Source organism: Podarcis gaigeae (genome assembly GCF_964106915.1).
Source record: "Podarcis gaigeae genome assembly, chromosome: 8".
Classification (NCBI taxonomy): domain Eukaryota; kingdom Metazoa; phylum Chordata; class Lepidosauria; order Squamata; family Lacertidae; genus Podarcis; species Podarcis gaigeae.
The window spans coordinates 75,528,410-75,555,074 of NC_139684.1; the positions used below are offsets into that span (position 1 = coordinate 75,528,410).

General features: G+C 45.5%; 2 protein-coding genes across 3 annotated transcripts in view; both read right to left on the reverse strand.

Annotated features, from left to right (window-relative positions):
• Positions 1–26,645, reverse strand: part of LOC310851690 (phospholipase A2 inhibitor NAI-like) — a 28,923-nt gene extending 2,278 nt beyond the window's left edge. The window contains exons 1-5 of one of the 2 annotated variants that reach the window (XM_083754329.1): positions 26,220–26,645; positions 20,674–20,799; positions 16,035–16,178; positions 14,548–14,685; positions 10,408–13,094 (exon numbers count right to left, since the gene is read on the reverse strand). In XM_083754329.1, coding sequence (XP_083610455.1) covers positions 12,886–13,094; positions 14,548–14,685; positions 16,035–16,178; positions 20,674–20,799; positions 26,220–26,271 — 669 coding nt within the window. In that variant the 5' untranslated portion in view covers positions 26,272–26,645 and the 3' untranslated portion in view covers positions 10,408–12,885. Of the gene's footprint in view, positions 1–10,407; positions 13,095–14,547; positions 14,686–16,034; positions 16,179–20,673; positions 20,800–26,219 lie in introns of those variants that run through there. The other variant, XM_083754330.1, reaches the window with a different exon arrangement.
• Positions 1–26,665, reverse strand: part of LOC310851730 (phospholipase A2 inhibitor 25 kDa subunit-like) — a 1,159,037-nt gene that overhangs the window by 97,468 nt on the left and 1,034,904 nt on the right. The window lies entirely within an intron of this gene.

A 26,665-nucleotide genomic window follows, 5' to 3' on the forward strand; every position in this document is an offset into this window, starting at 1 on the left:
ATGTGGTCCAAAGCAGAGCAGAGCAATACATTTGGCACCAGCTTGACTGCAGGATACTTTGACTCCAATACTTTGGCCACCTCATGAGAAGAGAAGACTCCCTGGAAAAGACCCTGATGTTGGGAAAGATGGAGGGCACAAGGAGAAGGGGACGACAGAGGATGAGATGGTTGGACAGTGTTCTCGAAGCTACTAGCATGAGTTTGACAAACTACAGGAGGCAGTGGAAGACAGGAGTGCCTGGCATGCTCTGGTTCATGGGGTCACAAAGAGTCGGACATGACTAAATGACTAAACAACAACAACGACTGCAGGAGTTGCTGGAAGGTACAAGGTACCATCCAACCATCTTAGGGACTCCACTCTGGATTTGTGTAGGATTTACCCCTTAGCCTCTTCTTCCCTGAAGATATCCCACAAGGCAGTGGAGGTTTAGGTTCAGAGTTTTCCTTCTCCTAGAGGAGCTGCCTTCTCAGGTTGAGCAGCCCCATCTTCCCCCACTTCTTCTACAGCACGTGCAGAATCCACCTTCTTGACCATTGGACCCACAATTGCTCTCATCTACTCAATCCACTGGGCCCTGTCTTGCAAGTCCCTAATTCAGCAATGGTTTGAGACCCATCAGCTACCCTCATCTGATTTAGCCAACCAGTTGAAGCTGATTCCTGGAGTGTGGCCAATGTGAGAGCTGAGTGCAGGGTGGGAACCAAAGGTGGAGAAACTACTGTAGAAGAAGCATTTCACGCTTTTCAGTGCATTTCCCAATCACTTTGCAAGAGTGCCAAATTACTGTATTTACTTGAGTCTAACGTACCATCGAATCTAACATGCACCTCAATCTTCAGAACCTTGAAACCAAAAAAAGTATTTGCTGGCAAATGTAAATGTGCCATCAAATCTAATGCGCACCTTAATTTTCGCAACGGAAATTGGCCAAAAACGGTGAGCATTATATTTGAGTAAATACAGTATATTTAAGAAACGGCTCCCAACTAAAGCAGGAATTTGGCAACAAGTATATGGGAAATTCCAGACTACTGCTATTTTGGGGTGGGATTCAATCTGAGGTTGCACAGCTAAAGCTGATTTAATTGGGAAATGCACTGGGAAGTGCATCACCAGGCAAATTTGCCCATCAGGCAAATCAGAATGAAAGCGCAATAAATAGCCAATGTATTCTAATTCTCCTTAAACTGGACAAGATCAGGATGACTGCTCAGGAAGTAGGTTGCAACAAGCGAGGGGTGAAAAGGATGAGACAAGCAGTGACCTACCAAGGGGTCTTGTTGTGTTGCATGCATCTCCCCCACAGCAATGAGACTCAGTTCCTGATGTTCCTGATGAGCCCATGTTGACGATGAGGGGGCCTTGGTTGCACAGTTCAGATGAGAAGCAACTCTTTGTAAAAGCAATTTGTCCTGGAGGGATTGAAAGCAAGTTATTTTAAACAGAAGAGATAGCTTTAGCTTCAATGTGGGTAACAGGGGCGTCATCTCAGTGAGGACATGGGGCTGAGGCCCCTCCAAAATTTAGAAGGAGGAGGCCAGGCCCATCAATATTCTGCACCCTGGTGGGCTCTATCAGACCTTACCAAGGTCACAACAGGCCCCGTTGGGCCTCCCTGCACTCTTGGCAGGCCCTGTTGCGCTTTCCCATGGCTGCAAAGGGCCTCGTCAGGCCTCCCCATGGCTGTGGTGGGCCCCATTGGGCTTCCTTCCAGTGTTTGATGTCACACATGCATGCACGGCCCAACATGAGTGATGGACAGCTGCTGACCAGACACCTCAGCATCTTTTGTCATCATAGGATATGATTTCAAGTCTGACCGCTGGCGTATCTTGCACCATTTTCACAATACCATATTTATTAAATCCCTAGCCCACCTTTTTCCTGAAAGAAATCCAGGTTGGGAAACAAAGAAACAAAGAAACAAAAACCCAAAACAAAACAGCAAAGCGGTACACTTAACAAATAAAATGACTGGAACCCATTCAAGAATCGTCATTAATGATTTCTCAGCTAATGAGTTCATTGGAATAACATATTTCAGCCATTAAATGAATGCCTAGGTCAGGGGTCGGCAAGGTTTACCTTGCCTGGGCCGGTTCACTCCAGCTGAGATCACTCCGTGGGCCGGATTGCGTGTGCGTGTATCAGCGACCACACTCACGATTTCCGGTGTCGGCATCTGCGCAGGCACAATTTCTGCCGTCTTTGTCTGCGCAGACACAATTCTTGGTGCCTGAGCATGCGCAGATGCAATTTCCGGCACCACGGAAGCGAGTCCATGCATCGCGCTTCACCAGTTTAGAGCAGCTCACGGGGACTCGCCGAGCAGGCGGCTCGGTTCGGGGAAGGCTCATGGGCCAGTTAAACAACCTCCATGGGCACCTTAGGTTGCCTACCCCTGGCCTAGGTGGACATTAACTTTCTCCGGGATGTCAATAATGTGAGAAATAGATGCCACCTCAGCAGGGAAGGCAATCCACCACCACTAAGAAGGGCTGGTTGTGGGTCAGTGCCACAGGGTTGCTGTGGATGATAGTGAGATCTCAAGCCATTTAGAGCTGGGTACTGAATGTGTACTAGATACATAGCGGGCACTTTGCCCCACTCTCATCCTCATCCTTTTACCATTTTTCTCAATCCACTTCAAGTCAAGGAAACGGCCTTTGTTTCCTTTCTTACTGGTCCACACGAACTCATTTGAGGACAGAATGTAGGGTAACTTTTTAGATTTGGAAACTCCAGGGAATTTAACCCCAGCAGGCAGTGGCATAGTGTGGGGGTGAGGCAGGGCGGGGCTGTAGCCCCAGATGTAGTGCTTTTTTCTGGGGGGACACAGGGGGACGCATACGCCTAAACATTTTGTGAATCTTTGTACTTTTGTTCATTTACTGTATTTATTTTCCCCGATTTTGGTGATTTCCTTGAGTCACAATGAGAGTATCCCTAAACATTTTTTTAAAGAAAAAAAGCACTGCCCGGGTGCAAATTTCTGAGGGGGCACAACCAGATGTGCCCACAACAGGTTCCGTCATTGAGGCCAGAGCTGCAGGGAGGCAAGTTGTGCCGGGGCAAAGCCTTTGAGGCCAAGGCCGAGGCAATGCCTCCTTTTCCTCATGGCCAGCGAAGGGACACCTGCAAGTGAACCACCCCTGGGCCAGCCTTCTACTGGCAAGAGGAAGGCAGGAATGCACTGAAGGAACCACTTCCATTGCCCAAAGATAGGCGGTCAAGGCAACACAGTGGAGCTCCTGCTTCCGTGTTTCTCTGCCTTATCTCTGCTCCCAGGTTTGGGCTAGTTTGCGAGGAAAGATTCCCTTGATTAGATGCTGCCCAGCGAAGGGACTGACCACCAGGGGAGGGCCCAACACTTGACCTGCCCCGGGCGCTAGCAACCCATGGTACACCCTTGATAGCAGGGGCCTCAGCTGAGCCAGACTCCTCCTCTGCACACCATCAATGAACCAACCACACTCAGGCAAGAGGAAATTAGGTATTTATTGAACTCTTCTTGTAGCCTTCGGTCATTTCCATTTGCCCTCAAGAGTCAGGTTAACGCTTGTCACGGAAACACTGCATGTGTCTTGATTCTGGGAGCATGGCTTTTTACGTCCAGTGCAATTATTTCCAAAGATGGAACATTCCTCACATTCCAGAGCTACTCCTAAAAGCACATAAAACAAGAAATGTCAACATCAGTTAATTCTCTTTTCTCTCCCCCTCCTTTTTCCTTTCCCAAGGATAAAGGCTCAGTTTGCCACTGAATTTCACTAAATGAGGTGTAAAACTCTGGGCAAGTCCCTTTAGGAAAAGCCATTAGCCACATTGGGCCAGCGGGAATGAGGTTTGTGAGCATCAAGCAGGGGATGAGGAATCTGGTACCATCTCATACCCTTCAACATTTCTCCGATTAAATTAGGGGCATCTTATTTAATGATGATGATGATGATGATGATGATGATGTTATTTATACCCAACTCATCTGACTGAGTTGCCCCAGACACTCTGGGTGGCTTCCAGCATATATGAAAACATAACGAAACGTTAAGCATTTTAAAAAAAAAACCTTCCTTATACAGGGCAGCCTTCAAGAGTCTTCTAAAAGTTGTAAAGTCACTTATCTCCTTGCCTTAGGGGTCACATAACTCCATACCCTCCAACATTTCTCTGATGAAAATAGGGACATCCTAAGGAAAAGTGGGACACTCCAGGATCAAATAAAAAACTGGGATGGATTCTGTAAACCTGGGACTGTCCCTGGAAAATAGGGACACTTGGGGGGTCTGGGTGCAGTGTCAGGGTTCTAGAGGAAAGATGAGAAATGAGAAATGTGTGAGAATGGGAAGAGACAGATTCTTCTCTCCCTATTTGAAATTCAACATAAATCACCTGCCCCTGCCACCTCCTAGACGACTGTAGTGTCACCAGCCCTCGGGGAAACCAGCTTGCCTCAGGGCTTGCATGAGAGGCATTCCAGAGGCACCTCTTCACTATTGATTTGCGTTTCTACTGAAATGAGGCTGCATTTTAATATTGTACTTAATCTTGTTTTTAAGTTGTATTTTAATCAATTGTTTTTACCTGGTGTTAGCTGCCCTGAGCCTGGTCTTGGCTGGGGAAGATGGGGTATAAATAAAATTATTTATTATTATTATTATTATTATTATTATTAGGGACATGGGTGGCGCTGTGGGTTAAACCACAGCGCCTAGGACTTGCCGATCAGAAGGTTGGTGGTTCGAATCCCGTTGCTTGGTCCCTGCTCCTGCCAACCTAGCAGTTCAAAAGCACATCAAAGTGCAAGTAGATAAATAGGTACCACTCCGGCGGGAAGGTAAACAGCATTTCCATGCACTGCTCTGCTTCACCAGAAGCTGGCCACATGACCCGGAAGCTCCCTCGGCCAATAAAGTGAGATGAGTGCCACAACTCCAGAGTCGGTCACAACTGGACCTAATCGTCAGGGGCCCCTTTACCTTTATTATTATTATTATTATTATTATTATTATTATTATTATTAGTGACTACCAGGAAGGTTGGAGTCATCCTGGATAAAACATGAAGGAGAAAGGAGAAAACGCAAGCTTCCAAGTGGTCAAATGCTCAGATCTGACAACACATGGAAGGTAGCTGCTCTCACAATACCACTGTTGTCTTTAAAACATCTTATCTGGGAAGCAGGGCTCATGGATTCTGCAAAGTGGTGGGCAAGGTATGTTTCTCTGGTTGCCACCTAGCGGTCATAAGGCATAAGAGGTTCCTGAGAAAAGTTGGACCTGAGCTGTTCAAGGCCTACATTCTTAGGAGTGGTTCCAAGATGGCTGAGAGACTGAAAGCTGTAGAACAGAAGCTAAGAAATGGGACAGTGACTGTTTCATCAAGGTTGCATAAATTATACTGAGACCAGTTCCAATTTTGCAGGAGATTTTTTTGCTTGTTTGTTTTTTGGCTTACCTGTTTAGGATCAGGCTTGGCTCTTTTTATTCAAGGAAACGAACAGGCATGTGACTTCCCTGGAAGCATGCATTTTTGTAATATTTGTTCATTTTCAGATACACTTGTTGAACAGGGAGCAGCAAACAGCAAACAAACCAGCCCAATACATTTTGACACCCGAGGCAAGCCACAACATTGTGTCCCCCCTCACCAGGGAGGAAATGGGAAATAAAGACCTATACAGTGGTACCTCGGGTTAAGTACTTAATTCGTTCCGGAGGTCCGTTCTTAACCTGAAGCACCACTTTAGTTAATGGGGCCTCCCACTGCCGCCGTTGCACGATTTCTGTTCTCATCCTGAAGCAAAGTTCTTAACCTGAGGTACTACTTCTGGGTTAGCGGAGTCTGTAACCTGAAGCGTATGTAACCTGAAGTGTATGTAACCCGAGGTACCACTGTATTGGGAACAAGGGGGGAGGAGACTAGCAGTGCCTCCTATTCACCAAGAGGCCACTGTAGAGGCAGAGGCAAGGAAGGGAAGGCAAATCCATCCGTCAAAGAGCATGTCACAATTGTTGCGGCCACTGCGGGGGTGCCAGCAACAGGAGCAATACATTCCTGTGAGGCTGAACCTGCTGCCCCTATACATTTTGCCACCCAAGGCAGTTGCCTCCCCTTGCCTCATGAGTCGACTGGCCCTGCCCTAGACCCCATAAAGGCTGTACAATCTGTCATACCCACACATCCTAAAATGGTGTATCCTTGGAGTTGTCCGCCATTTCTTGTTTCCGCAAAATGAAAAACAACTCTCATCCCCCCCCCCCTTTGGAGCTTCACTGAAAATGCCACACTGGTCCTCTCCAACCCTGCAAACATGCACATAGGGATAAACCCACAATCATCTGGAAAACGTGCAGTAGGTGGCAGCTACCAATTTTAAAAGTCAGCAGCCTACCTCTGACCTTCATCTCTTTACAGCAACACCACCAATAGGTTCCCTGTTGCTATATACAGTCGTACATTGGAAGTCGAACAAAATCCATTCTGGAAATCCGTCCAACTTCCAAAACATTCAGAAACCAAAGCACGGCTTCTGATTGGCTGCAGGAACCTCCTGCAGCCAATCGGAAGCCGTGGGAAGCCCTGCTGGACATTCGGCTTCCAAAAATAGTTTGCAATCCAGGACACTCAAATCTGGGTTTTGCGGCGTTTGGGAGTCAAAACGTTTGAGAAGTAAGCTGTTTGAAAACCAAGGTATGACTGTCCTGTTGCAGGTACAGTGGTACCTCGGGTTAAGTACTTAATTCGTTCCGGAGGTCCGTTCTTAACCTGAAACTGTTCTTAACCTGAAACACCACTTTAGTTAATGGGGCCTCCCGCTGCCACCGGAGCACGATTTCTGTTCTTATCCTGAAGCAAAGTTCTTAACCCGAGGTACTACTTCTGGGTTAGCGGAGTCTGTAACCTGAAGTGTATGTAACCCGAGGTACCACTGTAATGAGTGGACTCAAGTAGAAGTCCTGTAGCCTCTTTGTTCCAACCCATGGACAGGTTGAAGTGAACTCAAGGATGCAGGAAAATTCCCAGGCCTTGGATCAAAGATTTGCCCATGGCTTTGTAGACTCACCCAAGACTATGAAGGTGGCCAGGAGGCTGGCAGAAAGAGGAGTCGGCATCCTTCTGGTTTTCATCTAGGACTCAGAATCAGAGGTGGATCACAAGTCTTGAATGCAGCAAAGTCTCTGCCTCTCTGAAGCAATCTTATCTTACGTGGAGGTGGCCAGCTATTTTCTAGAAGATAACTGTCAAACATACCTGAAAATGGGTGGAGGCATGATTGAACTTCCTCTGTGGGGAAATGATGCCATCAAGGTGCTTGACTTGAGGGGTTTAGTTTCTTGATTTGTGGATTTAGTTTGTATACATTTTTTCCTATAGAAAACTGCCCAAAGCAGCTCCCACCAAATGGCCACTCATCAAAATAAAAAACACTGGAGGTATGATAATTTACCCAAAAAAGGGTGTTTAATTTTAAGCCAGTGTTGTTTTTTTAAGTGCCTTGTGTTTTTGGTGCGTGCTAAAGAAGGCCCTCTTTCACCAAACCCTCTTATTCATTGTGGTAACAAGTTCTGTAGATAACTATGAACTGCACGAACAAGTCTTTTTTTATTATCTGTGGCAGACAGCAGGGACAGTTCTTTCTTCCGTTTTGCTATGTTGGCTCTAGGCTTGCCTAGCTCAGGGATCTGGCTGTCGGGCCTATCTTTGAGATTGATCGAGCTTTGCAGCCAGCAGATCGAAAGCCACCGGATTCCTGCCCACCACAATTTGAGGGCTTTCCGTTTTCTACTGTTAAGAACAGTTTCAGGTTAAGAACGGACCTCCGGAATGAATTATGTACTTAACCTGAGGTACCACTGTACCCAGATCTTGCACATGGTTCCCTTTCTTTACCTTTCCCAAGCCCCCAGATAACGATAGCCTCAAAGCAAGCCAATTAGTCTGTATCATAGCAAGAGAACATAAACATATATGAGTTCAAGGTTACAACAACTACCAATTAATTGTGGGGTTGTTTTGACTGCCAAGATGGCATTTGCAGAGCTTCTGGAACAGTTCACCTTTGCTTCATCATAGTAGAAAACAGAAAGCCCTCAATTTGGTCAAGTGAAGCAATGAGGAAACCCTGTCAAATTGGCTTATGCCGCTTTGTGTATAAATTGCTGTTGTTGTTACCCCACCCATCTGGCTTTGTTTCCCCAGCCATTCTGGGTGGCTCCAAGCAGAATATTAAAAACATGGTAAAACATCAAAAATGGAAAACTTCCCTAAACAGGACTGCCTTCAGGTGTCTTCTAAAAGTTGGATAGTTGTTTATTCCCTTGACATCTGATGGGAGGGTGTTCCACAGGGCAGACGCCACTACTGAGAAGGCCCTCTGCCTGGTTCCCTGTGACCTCATTTCTCACGGTGAGGGAATCGCCAGAAGGCCCTGGGAGGTGGACCTCAGTGTCCGGTCTGAACGATGGGGGTGGAGATGCACCTTCACGTATATGAATATATGAAAGTTTGTTTGGGCATGGACAAGTCATGAAGACCTGTCACTGTTGTAGTGTCCGTCCCACAGCTCTGCACAATGTTCTTAGTCTGCGCCTTTCTTTAATAAAGCACTAGAACTGATCACCCCAGCATTTTTTGACGTCCTTCTTTGGTATCCCTCTACCCAACCACTCAAACAGGCCCTACTTTGGGCTGGTGGACCTCAACTACCACCTCAACAGGACATCCTTATTTTCATCGGAGAAATGTTGTAGGGTATGCAGTAGGAGAACTGAGGCTGGTAGCCTTTCTTCCCCTTAGCGGCAGCTGAGGCCTCCACTGTGGAAGACTCCCTGCTCTTCTTGATGGGGGTCTGGGTGAGCTTGGCTGGAAGTCAGAACACCTGAATAGACCCCTCACATCCTTCACATTTATGAGTCCTCAACATTGAAACTGGGCTGAAGTATCACAGCTGTGTGCATGGACCTTCTACAAACCCACCAACCTACCCTATATTTGTGTTTAGGAGAAGAGCTGGTAGAATAATCATTGAGACAGGAGGAGGAGCAGAGTTAAGCCTTTGACAGCTGGAATATGTTTTGAAGCTGTGGGAAGATGGAGGAGGGGATTCCGCAAAGTGCTCTCATGCAGTTGATGCTGTCCTCAGGAGATGATGCAATGGACTCCCCAGCCTGGGCTGATGGTTTGATTCTACTTTGTGGTTGAGGACAACAATGTGTCATAGGTTTGGCCTGGGTGATATCAGTGGGTCCCTTCCAGGCCTGTGATTCAGTATCTGCAAGGTTAGAATCTTCAAGCGGAAACTTGCAGAGTCAGGCTAATCTCGTTGCAAGATAATGGCCTTAGCTGATCAGCAAACTCCCATTGCTAGCACCTTAAAGTGTGGACCAAGTTCCCATAGCGAAAACTAAATGATGGTGCTCTCTAGGAGGATGAGAGTGGGTCGTCTCTCCCCCCCCCCCCCCACACACATTACTGGATGCCAAATAATCCCAGAAAGGCTGGCAGGGTCTTTCTGTGAATGAGTGGCTGTGCCTGTAAATGAATGATCAATTCTCTGTCTTCTGATAAGTGGATTGTCAGGATCGAATGTGCACAAAGCTACATGATTGGCATATAAATTAATGTTGAATTCTTCTTGTGTGACTTTCACAACTGTAAATAGCAGCCCATTCCTTAACAGCAGTTGTCGGGAACCTTTGGCCCTCCAGATGTTTCTAAACCTCAACTATCCCTGCTGATTGGCTGTCAGGAGTGCATGCAGCAGCCAGGCCCTGTGACTGGTAGGGCCTCACAGGATTGGGGTCTTCCTGAGTTTAGCCTGGAAGGGCAAGGCTAAAGGGGAGGCTTGACAGAAGACTCGTAGCACCTGGTGGCAAGGGCCAGGAGGGGTATATAAGACCAGCATTTCCCTCTGGCTCTTTGCCACAGCAACACGCTACCCACCTAGCTGGGCTTTGGCTTGGCTTTCTGACTCCTGGTATCCTGACTCTTGGACCCTTGGCTTCCTGACCCCTGGACTGCTGACCCTGGACTGTTGATTCCTGCTTCCTGACCTCTAGCCTGGTCCCGACGTACCAAGCCAGGACTCTGACTGCCTGTAACCCGGACAGTGACATTGGCTATGTTTGCTGGCAGCGATGGCGAGTTTGAATTCAGCAACATCTGCAGAGCTGAATGCTCCCCACACTTGACAGGGACTCAATCAAGAGAACAAACAATAAAGAAGTGGCAGCCTTGTCAGCTGCCTCTCACAAACTAAGGAAACCAGAATTTACCCTCATTCACTGCAATAAACACCTTTGGATTTTTATATATGTTTAGAAATCCTTTCAATGAGTTCACCTGAGGGCAAACCTATGGAAAATACTTGTGAAGAAAAATTGCTAACAGCACAGCAATAGCTTGATTTATTTGTCTCGTTTTATTTAATACCCCAACTTCCAAGCATATTATTTCCTTCACTTACACACACACATATATATATTAAAAAGATCTCTGCATGTGCATTTGATGGAATCCACAGGTTCAATACATATGTGGTGGTGGTGGGAATATGGATGAATGCCTCATATAGCACAGTAAAGATATATGGTAAAAAGCCACACAGTATTAGATTTGTTCCTTAATCAACTAAGATACTTCTTGATATTAAAAAAGACAACAACCCAAGGAGCGGTTTTACCACAATACCAGGAAAAGCTGGAAGGTGGGAGCCAGAGGCAAAAACTGTTGGCATTGCTGGCACAGCAGTTCAATTATAGTTTATCACTGGAGAGAGAACTGTGCTTGTAGTAGTTCTCTAAGGCACTTTCCTAGTTCTGCCTCCCTTGCTCTCTCTCTCTCTCGTACACATTGACACACTGGAGACAACTCTTGGGGGCCTGGGTACTCACATTTTTTTTGTGGGTTCTTGGCACCCACAATGCGGGGCTCCTGGTTTCTACCAAAAGTCATGTCAGAGGCCTGATGTGACCTCCAAGACAATGTCCAAGGCTTTGCAAAGCATTTGACGCCCCACAAGGCCTCGCAAGTGACGTCCAAGGCCCTGCCAGGCCTCTGAGGTACTTCACATCAGATGTCTCTCAAGGCATCAGACATGACCTCTGAGGTCCCATGAGGCCTTGGAAGCGCCGCAGCAGCGTGCCAATGTAACATGGCATCCTGACGTCACATTACGTCACGGGTGCCATTGGGCATGCATAATCTGGGGCCCAAGTCGCCACCCCTGCATGGACACACACACATTGTGCCACAATTTGAAAATGCAGAGCTTCATCCCTGGGTTTGATGCATACAAAGGCGATGATTGCCATACTATCGGGAGATTATTTGCTTATTTACCTGCTGTCATCTATATACCTCCCAATAACAACTTTCTCCTGGTGGTTTTACAGAAGCTTTAAAAAAAGACCCCCCCAAAAAAAGTTGGGTGAAATGTATGTGTGTGTGTGTATAAAACACTGCACAAAAGTCCAACAGTAGAGAACAAAATCTGTAATGCCTTTAAGAAGTCACTCATCCACTACAAAAGTGGAACCAGGACTGAATTATGAGAGGAGACGACTTCATCACTACAGGAAGAAAATAAAGCAAAGCCCTGTTATCAGTGTCAGCTGCGTAGGGTTCTGCAAGCTGTCTATCAAAGGATACCAATTTACCACTTGCTCTCCTTTTTTGCCTCTTTCCCATAACTTCTGTACAATTTTGTGGTGGAGTTGAGCTTACCCTACTGTTGCAAAGTGGCCCAGGGCACTGAGTGCACTTTTCTTCAGATCAAACATTTCTAAAGGATGTTTTTTGGCGCTAGTGTATTTCTTTCCAGGGTTGGGTTGGGCATGAACCAAAAAGCAGGTATCCTTCGGAATCTCCACTTCTGCAGCACCACTCTGCAAGCAACCAATGTGTACATAATCACATATGTTAATGTGCATTAAAACTCATTAAATATAGTGTGCATAAATGCATATTACAGGAAACTGCTTGCAAACTTTGGGTATGTTTGACATACAAAAAATGTATGCAAGGAGAAGTGGAATCTAAAATGGTGATGATTTTTGTGACCTTTATTCCATTTTTTAAAAAGAAATATAATGCAGAAATGTGGAGAACTGAACTATTATGAACTATTATGCGGTGGGGGAATGGGAGAGATTGAGAGAAATGGGCAGATTCACCTCTTCCTAGAGAAAAGCCCTAGCTCAGTGAAAAGGTGCGTGCTGACTATGTGACCCAGTGCTGAATCAGGATGGAAATACCACTGGCCAGGAGGGCATCGCTAGTGACTGCTGGCCACTATCCAGACCCAGTTGTGTATTGTACAGACACAGCCAGCCTCCTTTGCCTGCCACCCAATAGTGGAATCTGCTGGTAAAGACACCAACCAACCCTTGGTCAACATCACCCTTTGTTCCTGTTGGAGGGCAATAGATGTAAACATGAGCTTCTAGACTGTGGGCAGGGATGAGGAAGCCTTGTAAGTCCAAGGGCCACATTCCATTCTGCACAGACTACTGGAGGCCACATGCCTTTGGTAGGTGGAGCCAGAGGCAACCATTGGGCAACTATGTAAAGCTCTCCTTTGCATAGGAGACTAGTGTGTGCACATACACTCAGCCATCCATCTCTGTCTTCCAAACTGGCAAGCTAGAAGCATCATTGGAGCACAAAGACACATTCCAGGCAGCCAAAAGCGCTCAAGGTGGGTGAAAGGGGCAGGGAGGTGTCAAAGGAAGACTCTCAAGGACCAGACAGACAAGACTGGAGAGTGGCCTTTGGCCCTTGCTCTTCAGCTTCTGTAGGTGGCCTCAATAATAGCCACAAGCAAGCAGCAAAGAGGAGTAGCTCAAAGCGGATTCTCCAATCTTAGCATCAACTGGGGAATCAAGCAAGGAACTTGACCAGCAGCAGCCCGCTAAGGGCTGGGAAGAGGAGTCCAAGGGATCCTGGCATGGTACTGGCCGCCCCATCTGTGCATTTAGCTGACTTGACTTCTTGTATCACATTCCCAAATGTTTTGGTGCCTGTTTCCATTGCTTGACAGGCCAGTTCATTTGCACAGCCCTTGAGGAAGGTGTTTGAGGTTTGTCCTGCTGCATAGAGAATTGAAGGAAACGACAGTCATTTATCAGGAGAGATACTTCATCCAGTGATTACACTTTTCTATTTCATGGGGGAGTCAGTGGCTGGGCAAGCTGGGCAGAAAACAAATTCCAAGAGTGGAACAGGGGGACATTTAGCGGCTTTCATTTGTTCTCTTCCTTACATGAAGGAGGATAGGTGCTTTTCCTCCCTCCCTCCCTCCCTCCCTCCCTCCCTCTTCTCTCTGTGTAAGCAGCTGTATGAGAGGGGGAGAGGAGAGGGGAAGAGGGGAAGGAGAAGGAAGAGAAGGGAATTATTGGGAGAGCTGGAGATTTAAACAATCACTAAAAATGGCAAAATGCATTTCAAATCAGTAGAGCAGCTTAATACATCAAACATGGCTGGCTCACACCCTCAGGTCTGAGTGAAGTTATTATTTTAACCAGGTCTCTAAATGCCAATACTGTAGTGCCTGCCAGATGTTTGGTGGGAGTGCATTCCAAAAGGCAGGGGCCACCACACTGAAGGCCCCTGTCTTAGTGGACAGAAGTGAAGCCTCCAGAGCATTGAACACTATCACAAATTTCTTTGCCAAAGGCTGAAGTGACTGGGCAGGAGTATACAACGTAAGCCATTCATGGAGGCAAGACTTTATTTCTCAACATTTCTAGTATCATTTTGTGCAGCTCTTTCAAGACAGGTGCTTCATACTGTTGATAAGTTGCTGGGGGATTCTGCCTTACTGGAAGCTTTTAGGCCAACCTTGAGGGAGCCCTATGTAGTATGCATCACCCTAATCCAATCTGGGGATCACTAGGGCCAAGAAGGGCTATAGACACCATACTATCATAGGGTTGGAAGGGACAATGCAATCTCATACTGACAGATTTCCCAGACCAGTGAAGCACTCACCCACAAAACCCACATTATCCCAGGATTTAAGCTCAGTTTTTTGGCCCCAATCCAGCCCATCACTGTGCCAGGCACCAGCCCATTTCATGCCCACTTGCACCTGATTCAGATACTGTTTAGAAACAGAGTTGGGGGGGCATGCATCAATAACAGCATGCTCCACATCGCCTAATGACTTCTCCAAATGACTGCAGAACTCCACAGCATAACTGCATGAATGCTACTCTATGATGCTGGAAATGGGAATGTAAAGCAGTACCTCCGATACCCATCCCACAGTGTGGTCCAGGAGGATACTAAGGTATCAAAACCACAAAGAGGATGAGGAGTAGAAGTCAGGCTGCCCTCCCCTTGACTCTCTCTCGATCATGGTCACCCCTTCAAGGCACCCCAGACTAATTCAGCTCTAAAACCAGACCGGAATTGGTCTAGCCCTCTCAATTACCTTCCTCAGAAAACATCGTAGGTGTGGATGAGGCCAATCTGCAACAAGAGTTGCAGAAATCAAGTTCCTCCAACAAACCCTTATAAGAATAGGTGATTTATAGTTACCTATGGTTGTAGCTCCAGATATCTCAAAGCATTTGGTCTCCTCTCCAGCACATTTGATGGGCGGAAACTTACACTCGGCTCCATCAGGTGGGCAAGTGGAGCATTGCCTCCCATTCAACGTGGTGTTTCTCCTTGGAACTGGAAGAAAGGTGAGAAAATCAGATTTGGGATGTAAGAAGAACAGTGCTGCCAAGGGGATTAGGAAGAAGATCACAAAAATTAAGTGCCTCCCATTCTGCTAAGAAGAAGAGGAGAAGGAGGAGGAGGAGGAGGAGAAGTTTGGATTTGATATCCCGCTTTATCACTACCTGAAGGAGTCTCAAAGTGGCCAACATTCTCCTTTCCCTTCCTCCCCCACGACAAGCACTCTGTGAGGTGAGTGGTGCTGACTAGCCCAAGGTCACCCAGTAGCTGCATGTGGAGGAGCGGAGACGCAAACCCGGTTCACCAGATTACGAGTCTACCGCTCTTAACCACTACACCATACTGGCTCTCAGTGCCTCATATGTCTAGGAGACACATTTGACAAGCCAGTACCATGTTTTTTGCCATCTTTGGCTTCATACATGGGGGCACCATCTCACCTGAAATGACAGCCCCTTCCAAATTTTGGTCTCCTCCCCATCTTTGGGAGAGGTTCCTCCTGCCCTCCCTCCTTAAACTGTCAGGCATTTGGATTGGCCCTACCACTGAAGATCTGCATTCTCACATTTCCTCACATGCTTCCAATTCTAGGCCAGATTTCCATAGAGCCAGGGACAGAGAACCTATAGCCTTTCCACTATTGTTGGACTTCAAATCCCATCAGCCTCAGCTAGCCAGTTGCCAGGGATATTGGGAGTTGCAGTTTGCCATCATCGAGAGCAGGGTTTCCCAAACTTGGGTCTCCAGTTGTTTTTTGATTACAATTCCCATCATCCCTGACCACTGGTCCTGCTAGCTAGAGATGATGGGAGTTGTAGTTCAAAAACAGATAGAGACACACGTTTGGGAAACCCTGATCTAGAGAGCTGCAGGTTCTCCTTCTTTGCAGTGAGAATCTTCTTTGCCCAAAATTTTCAGTCTTGTATAGGGAATCTGTTCCTGATATTTTAGCATCATCCACATGACCTGTTCATTGAGCATTCCTCCTGATACGCTTGCACAAAACTTACATGGGGGTTGATTCTATCCCATCTTAGTTGAACATTTGTTCTGATGCACCTAGGGCATTGTTTTTGGCGAAGCAGTCTGGAAGAAGCAGAGGCCACAGTAAAACATCAAATCAGTGCCAAGGTTTCCCAAGGTGTGTGGGAAGCAACAGCATTTCATTTCTTTTTAAAAGAAAAAGAATGGCCACTTCTAAACTGTCACTATTCTGCAGATGGGTGTCTTCTCATTTTCCTGCAACCTTTAGTCTAAATCAGGATGAATCTCAGTGACCAGGTTGTCAGCAAGCGACTGATGAAAAGAGTGAGGAAAGGATAAAGAGACAAGTGGTGACTTACCAGGGGGCCATGTTGTTTTGCAGGCAGCTCCCACACAGCAACGAGTCTCAATCACTGTTGTTCCAAGTGGGCCAGTGTTGATGATTTGGGGCCCTTTGCTGCACAATTTTGATGAGCCGCAACCCTTCTCAAAAACAAATTGCTCTGGGGGGATCAAAAGAAGGCAAATCTCATGAAACACAAGCGATAGCTTTAGCCTCAATTTGGGCAGCCACCGGCCACACATCCCAGCATATTTAGCAATCATAGCATACGGTCTTAAGGCAGGCCACGGGCCCATCGTGCACCAGTTTCTTGAGTTCATGTTTCATTAAATCCCTAGCCCACCTCTCTCCCGAAAGGAATCCAGGTTGGGAAACAAGAAAACAGCAAAGAAATACAATCAACAAATGAAACAAATGGAAACCATTCAAGAACAGTCACATCACTTCTTGGAAGCAACAGAGCACACCATCTCCACCAAGGAGGAGACAGGGGACTCCCCTGAGAAGGAGGCTAGTTCACCAACACAGGAGCCAGATATATGGAGAAACGTGACTCAAAGAAGTAGGAAGCCCAGGGTTCACTCTGATTGTTTAGAAATACACAATCGCTTTGAGGTCCTCTCCCCTAGCATGGAAGACGAAGAGCAGACTCCATTTGAGGATCTCTCCCTCATTACAGTCGATCAGGTACATGAAGACGAGAAGCAAAGTCAGTCCTCAGGGAACGTGCAGGTGACCTTGTAACGGACAGCTCACGGAAGAACCCCGACCAAACCTAAGAGGAGGCGTGTAGTGGTGATAGGGGATTCCCTACTGAGGGGAACTGAAGCAGTGATCTGTGGGCCTGACAAGATGTCTCGGGAAGTGTGCTGTCTCCCCGGGGCTAAGATCCAAGATGTAACTGAACGACTGCAAGGAATCGTAAAACCCACTGACAAATACCCCTTCCTCTTGGTTCATGTGGGAACCAATGACACTGCAAGCAATAGCCTCCAGAAGATCAAAAGAGACTATGAGGCTCTGGGCAGGAAATTGAAGCAATTAAATGCACAAATTGTCATCTCATATGTCCTCCCAGTTGTACGACGTGGCCCAGGGAGAGAGAGAAAAATAGTGGAAGTGAACAGCTGGCTTCGCAAATGGTGTAAACAGGAACGGTTTGGATTCTTAGATTACGTACTGCAGTTTCTTGAAGATGGACTTCTGGCAAGCGATGGGCTGCACCTCACAACGGTTGGGCGGAATGTTTTTGCCAAAAATCTCAGAAACCTCATCAGGAGGGCTTTAAACTGACTAATGTGGGGGAGGCAGACAGTGCTCCTGAAGGTAGGAGTCCAAATGTCATAGACCGAATGGAGCAAACAGCACGCAGACCTAGTGATGGGAGGAAAAAATCCTTAAATAAGAGACACGGGGGAATGATTAATGGACTTCAATGTCTGTACACTAATGCGCAAAGCATGGGTAATAAACAAGATGAGCTTGAGCTCTTGGTACAGCAAACTAAATATGACATAATAGGCATCACTGAAACCTGGTGGGATAAGTCCCACGACTGGAATGTAATAATGGAGGGATACAATCTATTTCAGAGAAACAGACCAGACAAGAAAGGAGGAGGAGTGGCGTTATATGTCAGGGATGTGTATACCTGTGAAGAGATCCAAGATTTAGAACCTCAAAGCCAAAGTGAGAGCATTTGGGTCAAAATTAAGGGAGAGAAGAATAACAGGGACCTCATTGTGGGAGTTTACTATAGATCCCCAAGCCAAGCAGAGGACATAGATGATGCCTTCCTGGAACAGATGGCCAAGCATGCAAAAGGAAGGGAGATAGTAGTAATGGGGGACTTCAATTACCCGGATATTTGCTGGATGTCAAACTCAGCCAAGAGCATAAGGTCAACTTCATTGTCATAAGGAAGTTGTCCTTATGTAAAATGCGGACTTGACTATGCTATCACTCAGTGGATTTGTAACTGGCTGACTGACCGAACCCAAAGGGTGCTCATCAATGGTTCCTCTTCATCCTGGAGAAGAGTGACTAGTGGGGTGCCACAGGGTTCTGTCTTGGGCCCGGTCTTATTCAACATCTTTATCAACGACTTGGATGATGGACTCAAGGGCATCCTGATCAAATTTGCAGATGACACCAAACTGGGAGGGATGGCTAACACCCCAGAGGACAGGATCACACTTCAAAATGACCTTGACAGATTAGAGAACTGGGCCAAAACAAACAAGATGAATTTTAACAGGGAGAAATGTAAAGTATTGCACTTGGGCAAAAAAAATGAGAGGCACAAATACAAGATGGGTGACACCTGGCTTGAGAGCAGTACATGTGAAAAGGATCTAGGAGTCTTGGTTGACCACAAACTTGACATGAGCCAACAGTGTGACGCGGCAGCTAAAAAAGCCAATGCAATTTTGGGCTGCATCAATAGGAGTATAGCATCTAGATCAAGGGAAGTAATAGTGCCACTGTATTCTGCTCTGGTCAGACCTCACCTGGAGTACTGTGTCCAGTTCTGGGCACCACAGTTCAAGAAGGACACTGACAAACTGGAACGTGTCCAGAGGAGGGCAACCAAAATGGTCAAAGGCCTGGAAACGATGCCTTATGAGGAACGGCTAAAGGAGCTGGGCATGTTTAGCCTGGAGAAGAGGAGGTTAAGGGGTGATATGATAGCCATGTTCAAATATATAAAAGGATGTCACACAGAGGAGGGAGAAAGGTTGTTTTCTGCTGCTCCAGAGAAGTGGACACGGAGCAATGGTTCCAAACTACAAGAAAAAAGATTCCACCTAAACATTAGGAGGAACTTCCTGACAGTGAGAGCTGTTCGACAGTGGAATTTGCTGCCAAGGAGTGTGGTGGAGTCTCCTTCTTTGGAGGTCTTTAAGCAGAGGCTTGACGACCATATGTCAGGAGTACTCTGATGGCGTTTCCTGATTGGCAGGGGGTTGGACTCGATGGCCCTTGTGGTCTCTTCCAACTCTATGATTCTATGATTCTATGACATGCCCTGAGCTGATAATATCAACGGTGCATCTTTCAGCCATTAAATAAATGCCTAGTTTTAACTTCCTCCTGGGTGTTAATAATGTGGGAAACAGATTACACCTCACCAGGGAGGGCACTCCAGCACCACTAAGAAGGCCTGGTTGTGGGTCAGTGCCAACTGGGCAGCAGCTCCCACCAGCAAAGCCAGCAACAGGGCCATTGCAGTTGATAGCAGGAAGCCACTCCTTTAAGTACTTAGATCCCAAGCCATTTAGAGCTGGGTACTAGATATGTGACGGGACATGGGTGGCACTGTGGTCTAAATCACTGAGCCTTGGGCTTGCCAATCGGAAGGTCAACGGTTCGAATCCCCGTGACAGTGTAAGCTCCCGTTGCTCGGTCCCAGCTCCTGCCAACCTAGCAGTTTGAAAGCACCTCAAAGTGCAAGTAGATAAATAGGTACTGCTGCGGCGGGAAGATAAATGGCGTTTCCATGCGCTGCTCTGGTTTCGCCAAAAGCGGCTTAGTCATGCTGATCACATGACCCGGAAAAACTGTCTGTGGACAAACGTCGGCTCCCTCGGCCAGTAAAGCGAGATTAGCGCCGCAACCCCAGAGTCGTCCACGACTGGACTTAACTGTCAGGGATCCTTTACCTTTACCTTTTACTAGATATGTGCTAGATACGTAGCAGGCATCATTCTCATCATTTTAGCACTTTTCTCAATCCAAGTCAAGGAAATGCCCTTTGTTTCCTTGCTTAGTGCTCAACAAAAGCTTCTCTGTGGACAGAAGGTAGGGTAACTGGTTACATTTGGAATCTCCAGGGAATTAAACCACAGCAAGGAACCCAGCTGAACCAGCCTCCCCACCAAGAGGCAAGGTGAGGAGACTGCCTCACGCAACAGGGTCCCCCGGGGAAGCAGGTGTCCATCTTTCTTCAACCCCTTGTTCCTGACGTAGATCTTCCCTCTTCTCTTCTTTCTTTCTTTTTAATTATTTTTATTAAGTTTTGTTTTGCATAAATCCATAAACATTTTCCATCTATAATTCAAACTATACCTAAGTAACATAGTAAAAGAAAATAAAGAGAGAGGGAAAAAATACATAGCCACTAATTATCTTCCGCACCACCCATTCCCCATACTTGTATATAATGATCAAACCTTAACAATTCTAATATTTTGAATTGACTTCCATCCACCACCTCAATTCGGGTCATTTTTTCCCCATTCTTTAACTGCCTTCTTTAGATGTTTTCCATTCCTTGGTACTGTACTTGTTGGTTATTATAATTGTTTTGTCTTTTGCAAAAATTAATCAAAGCATAATAAAGGTTTTATTTGAGAACAGTGTTTTTCTAGGTAATTTTTATAGCACTCCCCTTCCTTAGTGAACTTTTGGCTTGTTCCATTCCTAATTGTTTCTGTCATTTTAGCGAACTCAATGTATTCAAATAGCTTTAGTTGCCATTCCTCCTTTGTTGGGACGTCTCCTCTTCTTCCCTAGTGGGAATGAGGGGTGGGTTCACATTTGGGGGTCTTCCTCAGATGCCCAAATATCTTGGCCCTACCCTGCTCCCCACCCAGGCAAGAGGATGTTACGCATTTGTTCAAATCTGCTGGTGGCTGTAGGTCATCTTCACTTACCTAACCCAGAAATGCTGACACTCGACACCCGAGAAACACATGTGTCTTGCTCCTGGGTGCATTGCATCATAGGTCCTGAGCAGTGGCTTGTTGGCGAAGTACATTGCTCACATTCTAGAGCCATTCCTGAAAGCACAGAAAATAAGAAAAGTCAATGTTGTTAATTCTCCTTTCTCTCCTTCTCCCACTTTTTTCTTTACCCAGAGTTAAGAACTCAAGATGCACCAAAACAAGGTGTACTCAAACCCTGGGCAGGTTCCCTCTGGCTAAAGTCATTACAGACCCTCCAAATGTCCCAATCATCAGAGACAGTCCTGGATTTACAGAAGCCGTCCCGGTTTCTTATTTGATGTCCCTCTTTTCCTTAGGACATCCCTATTTTCATCAGATAAATGCTGGAGGGTATGGAGTTATGCAACCACTAAGCAAAGGAGATAAATACAGTAACCATACAACCTTTAGAAGACATCGGAAGACAGCCCTTTATAAGGAAGTTTGTTTTTTTTAAAAAAAGTTTAATGTTCTATTTATTTATTTTTAAAATTGTGAAAGAATGAATTTTATTATTTTGGTCACAGACCAGTTCCAGCCCACATACAATATGAAGGAAGTCATAAAACACGATAGTCATAAAACATGATAAAATCATAAAACATCTCCCATTCCAACAAAATTCCATATATTTCAGAAATTACCTTTCTTTTATTTAATAATTCTTTATCTAATGTTGAAATTTCACTTGCAAAACCTTTTTTTTATAAAAAAAAAATCTGCTTTGAATACCTCATTTAGTTGGTGGTACTGAATCCACCCTGTGATTTCCTCATAATCTTTCAGTTTCAATTTGTTATCTTTTTCTTCTGATAAATCCTTATATATGTCCCAGTTTGATTCCAGTTTGATTTTTACTGCTATCGCCTCTAAGGGTGAGAACCACGAAGGCATTTTAGGTTCTAATAACTCTTTATACTTTTCCCATACTCTATTTTGGGGGACTAAAAATTTTAAAAATGGGGGAAGAATGGTTTGCCTGAAATCACTAATGTCTGTCCCCTTGCTGGGAGAAGCAGCCTATTGCCCACTCAATTTCCACACCAACACCCAATCAACACCCCCCCCTTGCCCCAGACATCAATAACACACTGCAGACCATTTACGGCTCACGGCATCGACCAATCCCACATCCCCCCTAGGCAGGACTGGTCATGTTGTGCAGATGCCTGATTATTGTCTTCCAAAGCAACTATTCTATTCCGAACTTAAAAATGGAAAGCGTAATGCTGGTGGTCAACAAAAGAGGTTTAAAGACTGTTTCAAGGCAAATCTAAAAAAAAAAATGTAGTATAAACACTGACAACTGGGAAACACTGGCCTGCAAGCACTCCAGTTGGAGAACAGCCTTTACCAAAGGTGTCATGGGCTTTGAAGACACTCAAACTCAGGACGCAAGGGAGAAATGTGCTTAGGGAAGGCACACTTGGCAAATCCACACCGTGATCAACTCCCACCCAGAAACCAATGTCCCCACTGTGGAAGGACATGTGGATCCAGAATTGGCCTCCACAGTCACTTATGGACTCATTGTTAAAACTGTGTTTATGGAAGACAAACTTACTTGGCTACGAGTGACCACCAAAGAAAGAAGACCCATGTATAAGACCTCTATTTTAAACAAAATTTTCAGTAAAAAGAAACCTAGTCTTTTTTCTTAAAGATTTTCTTGTTTTACAGAAGTAAGTGTAATGTCTCTCGTATTTTTTCCATGTAAAATTTCTACAAATCTGTTTCATTTGTTGAGACATTAGGGGGAGGGGGAAAGGGCTGGAGGGAGGGAAGATGGGTGGGTGGTGGGGTCGGGTGGCGATGTTTCTATTATGCTTAATGTATGTAAGGTTTGGTGTCAGTGTTGCTTGTGATGTTCACTTGTGTTCCTTTGGTGGTGAGAGAGGTTGGGGTTGGCCTAGGGTGTGGTTGTTTGTTTGTGGTTGGCTGTGGTGATCTTTGTTTTCGTGTGTGAGTGGGGTGGGTGGGTGAAAAAAAAACCCACCCCACCCCCAGTCTTATACATGGAAAAGTATGGTACTTATCTGCCAGAGTATCAATTAAATCTCAACCCGCCATCCCCCTCTCTCTCCTCATCCCAATTATCCTCTTCAGCTAGTGGGGTCCCCAGGGTAGGAAAGCTATGAAGCTGTGTGGCAGCGAAGTGCTGGGGTCAGTTAGCAAACAGAAACCCATCAATTTCCATTGGTTTGGGAGGTCTGGAGACACTGATTGCCTGCACAGTCTCTTTTTCATATTACTTGCATGCAGAGTCCTGATATAACGTAATTACAGCAGCTTCCACTCCAGCTCTCCAGCTCCTGTGCCACAGTCAAAATGAGAAATCATTTCCTTAGTGATGAGAGACATTCAGGGTGCCTTAGGGTGCGGTTAGTTGTCTTTGGTTGGCTGTAGTGAGAATAGTTTCTTCTCCTTCTCCTTCTCCCTAATTGTTTTAACCAATTCATAAACCAAGAACTTATACATTGACCACTAATAATGAAACATATGGTTGTAGATATTTCTTTCCACATTTATTATGCTGTTTTTTGTGATATACAGTACATGAGAAAACTTGGTATATTTATTTGTATCACATTCTTGTATATAAAAACCAACCAACCAAACAAACAAATATATTTCAGATGTTTAGTTTAATAATATCACTTTGTTTCTCTCCTCTCCCAGTGACGGATTGGGGTTGAATCCTGACAAGACAGAAGTACTGTTCTTGGGGGACAGGGTGTGGGCTGGTGTGGAGGACTCCCTGGTCTTGAATGGGGTAACTGTCCCCTGAAGGACCAGGAGCACAGCCTGGGAGTCATTTTGGACTCAAAGCTTTCCATAGAGGTGCAGGTGAATTCTGTGTCCAGGGCAACTGTCTCCCAGCTCCATCTGGTACGCAGGCTGAGACCCACCTGCCCGCGGACTGTCTCACCAGAGTGGTGCATGCTCTGGTTATCTCCCACTTGGACTATGCGCTCTACGTGGGGCTACCTTTGAAGGTGACCCAGAAACTGCAATTAACCCACAATGAGGGGGGTTGACTGGTAACTGTGAGTGGCCGCCGAGACCGTATCACACCAGTCCTGAAAGACCTACATTGGCTCCCATTGCATTTCCAAGTACAATTCAAAGTGTTGGTGCTGACCTTTAAAGCCCTAAATGGCCTCAGCCCAGTATACCTGAAGGAGTGTCTCCACCTCCATCGTTCAGCCAAGAAACTGAGGTCCAGCTCTGAGGGCCTTCTGGCGGTTCCCTCACAGTGAGAGATGAGGTTACAGGGAACCAGGCAGAGGGCCTTCTCAGTAGTTGCGCCCGCTCTGTGGAACGCCCTCCTATCAGATGTCAAGGAAATAAACAACTATCTGACTTTTAAAAGACATCTGAAGGCAGCCCTGTTTAGTGAAGTTTTTAATGTTTAATGCTGTATTGTGTTTTTAATATTTGGTTGGGAGCCACCCAGAGTGGCTGGGGAAACCCAGCCAGATGGATGGTGTATAATTAATAAATTATTATTGTTGTTATTATTACTCCTTGCTGGTTGCAGCTAAGAGTAGGTATTTGGGAATAGTCAGCCAGGGCTCCAGCCAAAGAGCAACACTACGGAACAGAAAAATTCAGTCAAGGTCCAGGACTTAAAGGCCCGGCAATGATTTTATTTATTCCATTTTTCTACAAACTACTTAGAGGCTTTATTGGAAAACCAATTGTGTTTTTTAAAAATAAAACCAACACCATGTCTGATGCCTATTCTTTATGCAACTGTCCCACTAAATTGGGGGTGGGGGCTACCTCACAAGCTGTGAATTGCATCCAGCCCCTCAAGTGCTTTTGGGGGGGGGTCCCCCACCCCCAAATGTCATTTTTTTAAAAAAGAAACTTCATTTTCTTATTTAAAAAATTGACAGCTTCTATCCCTCTCTTTCTATGAGTCCATGATCATGATTCCAAAGCTGTTTATTTGGGGGGGAGTTGAGGGTCTCAAAATTTTTCCATTCTTAATTTTTATATCAGACTGCTTCCATAAGTCTCATGTGCTGCCAAAAGATTCTATGGCCCTCCAAGAACCTGCCCCCCCCAAAAGAAATTATGAGAAACAAATATGATTCTAATAGGTACCCCCGCTGAGATGCCAAATATTTTGTGCCCCTGCAAGGCCCCCTCAAATTTGTTCATTTTATTTTATGTTTTTAAATCTCTCACAGATTCATTGTAATTCAAAGAGGTTTTTTCCTGACCCCACCCGAACCTCACGTTGTCATTTTAAAAATAAACCAAATAGGCCACACCCATTCATTAACTTTGGACACACCCACTTTGACATGTAACTCTCAGAGCTACCGGTATATGCTACTGCACATTGTCTTTTTAAAAAAATATTAATGCTTTTTATTGGTTTTTCACTTCACACAAACAAACAAACAAAGTACAGTATTATTCAACAATCATCTTCCCACATTCTTTCCCAACACTCTGCTGAGCATTGACTTCCCTCCCTCCCTCCCTCCCTTCAACAGGTTTTCTTACTTCAGTCTCCTTTCCGCAGTTTCTTATTATATCCAGTCCCTAAGATTTATTTCATTCCTGCTAGAGTTTTCAAATCTCTACAGTTATTATTTATATAATCCATAAATTTACTCCAATCTCTTTGAAATTTTGTTTCCTCCTGGTTGACTGTAGTGTCAACAGCCCTTGGAAAAACTACATTACTACAGGGTATGTTTGACAGGCATTAAACTCTCTCCTCTTCCATCTCTCTGACTGCCAGACGGGTGATAAAAAAGCACAGACTCCCAACCCTTGGAATGCTCAGATGTTACAACACATGGAAAGTATGTGCTCTCCTAATGCCTCCCTCTCTCTTTTTTTTATTTTTATGCCTTATCAGGAAATTGTATCTCACCGAATCAGCAAAGCTGTGGCAGGTTGTCACAACAGGATGCTTGGCTTCGCTTGTCTCTTTAATTCCAGGCTTGGCTCATTTCTCCCCCAGCCAAGCCTTTACTCTAGGAAATCAGCATGCATATTATATCACCGAAGACGGATGCACTTGTGGAACGCCCTCCCATCCAATGTCAAGGAAATAAACAACAATCTGACTTTTATAAGACATCTGAAGGCAGCTCTGTTTAGGGAAGTTTTAATGTTTGATTCTTTACTGTATTTTCAATCTTTTCTTGGAAGCTGCCCAGAGACAGCTGGGGAAACCCAGCCAGATGGGCAGGGTATAAATAAATTATTATTATTATTATTATTATTATTATTATTATTATTATTATTATTATTTCCTTAGCACCCATCGTTTCCCCATTTCAATATATTGTTGCAGATGCTAATGAGTGGACTCCTGCAAAAGTTCTGCACCCTCTTTGTTCCAACCCAGGGAGTAATGATGATTGCTTTGCACAGAGGACTTTCTGTGAGATGAAACATGCAGCATTTTTTACTGGGGCTGCAAAGCCTCCCCCCTAACCCCCCAACCAAAAAGTTTCCATACTCACCCAGGGCTATGAAGGCAGCAAGGAGGCTGATGAAAAGAGGAGCCTGCATCATTCTAGATTTCAACTGAGAGCTGTTCACAAGCCTTGAACACACACATGCACAAAACCAATCCAGCCCACACTTCTGCCTCCCTGATGCAACTGCGTATCTGTGTATGTGTAGTTGGGAGGTGGGGAAGTGTTCTGTAGAAGAGATCAGTCATGCTTCCCGGAAAACAAGGAGGAGACGCCAAAGCACCTCCCCAATGGGATACAGGCCAAGTGGATAGTAGATCAACTTTGCAAACTGGAGGTCTCATGTACATAACCATGCATCCCTCTCGGTTTGGTTTGATAGTCATCAACTATAGAAAACAATGTTAAAAGCATGAAGGGCTGAACACAGCCAAGAAACCTCTGCTCACCACTGGGAAATATGCAACAGCAACAGCTACTATTCTAGGCAC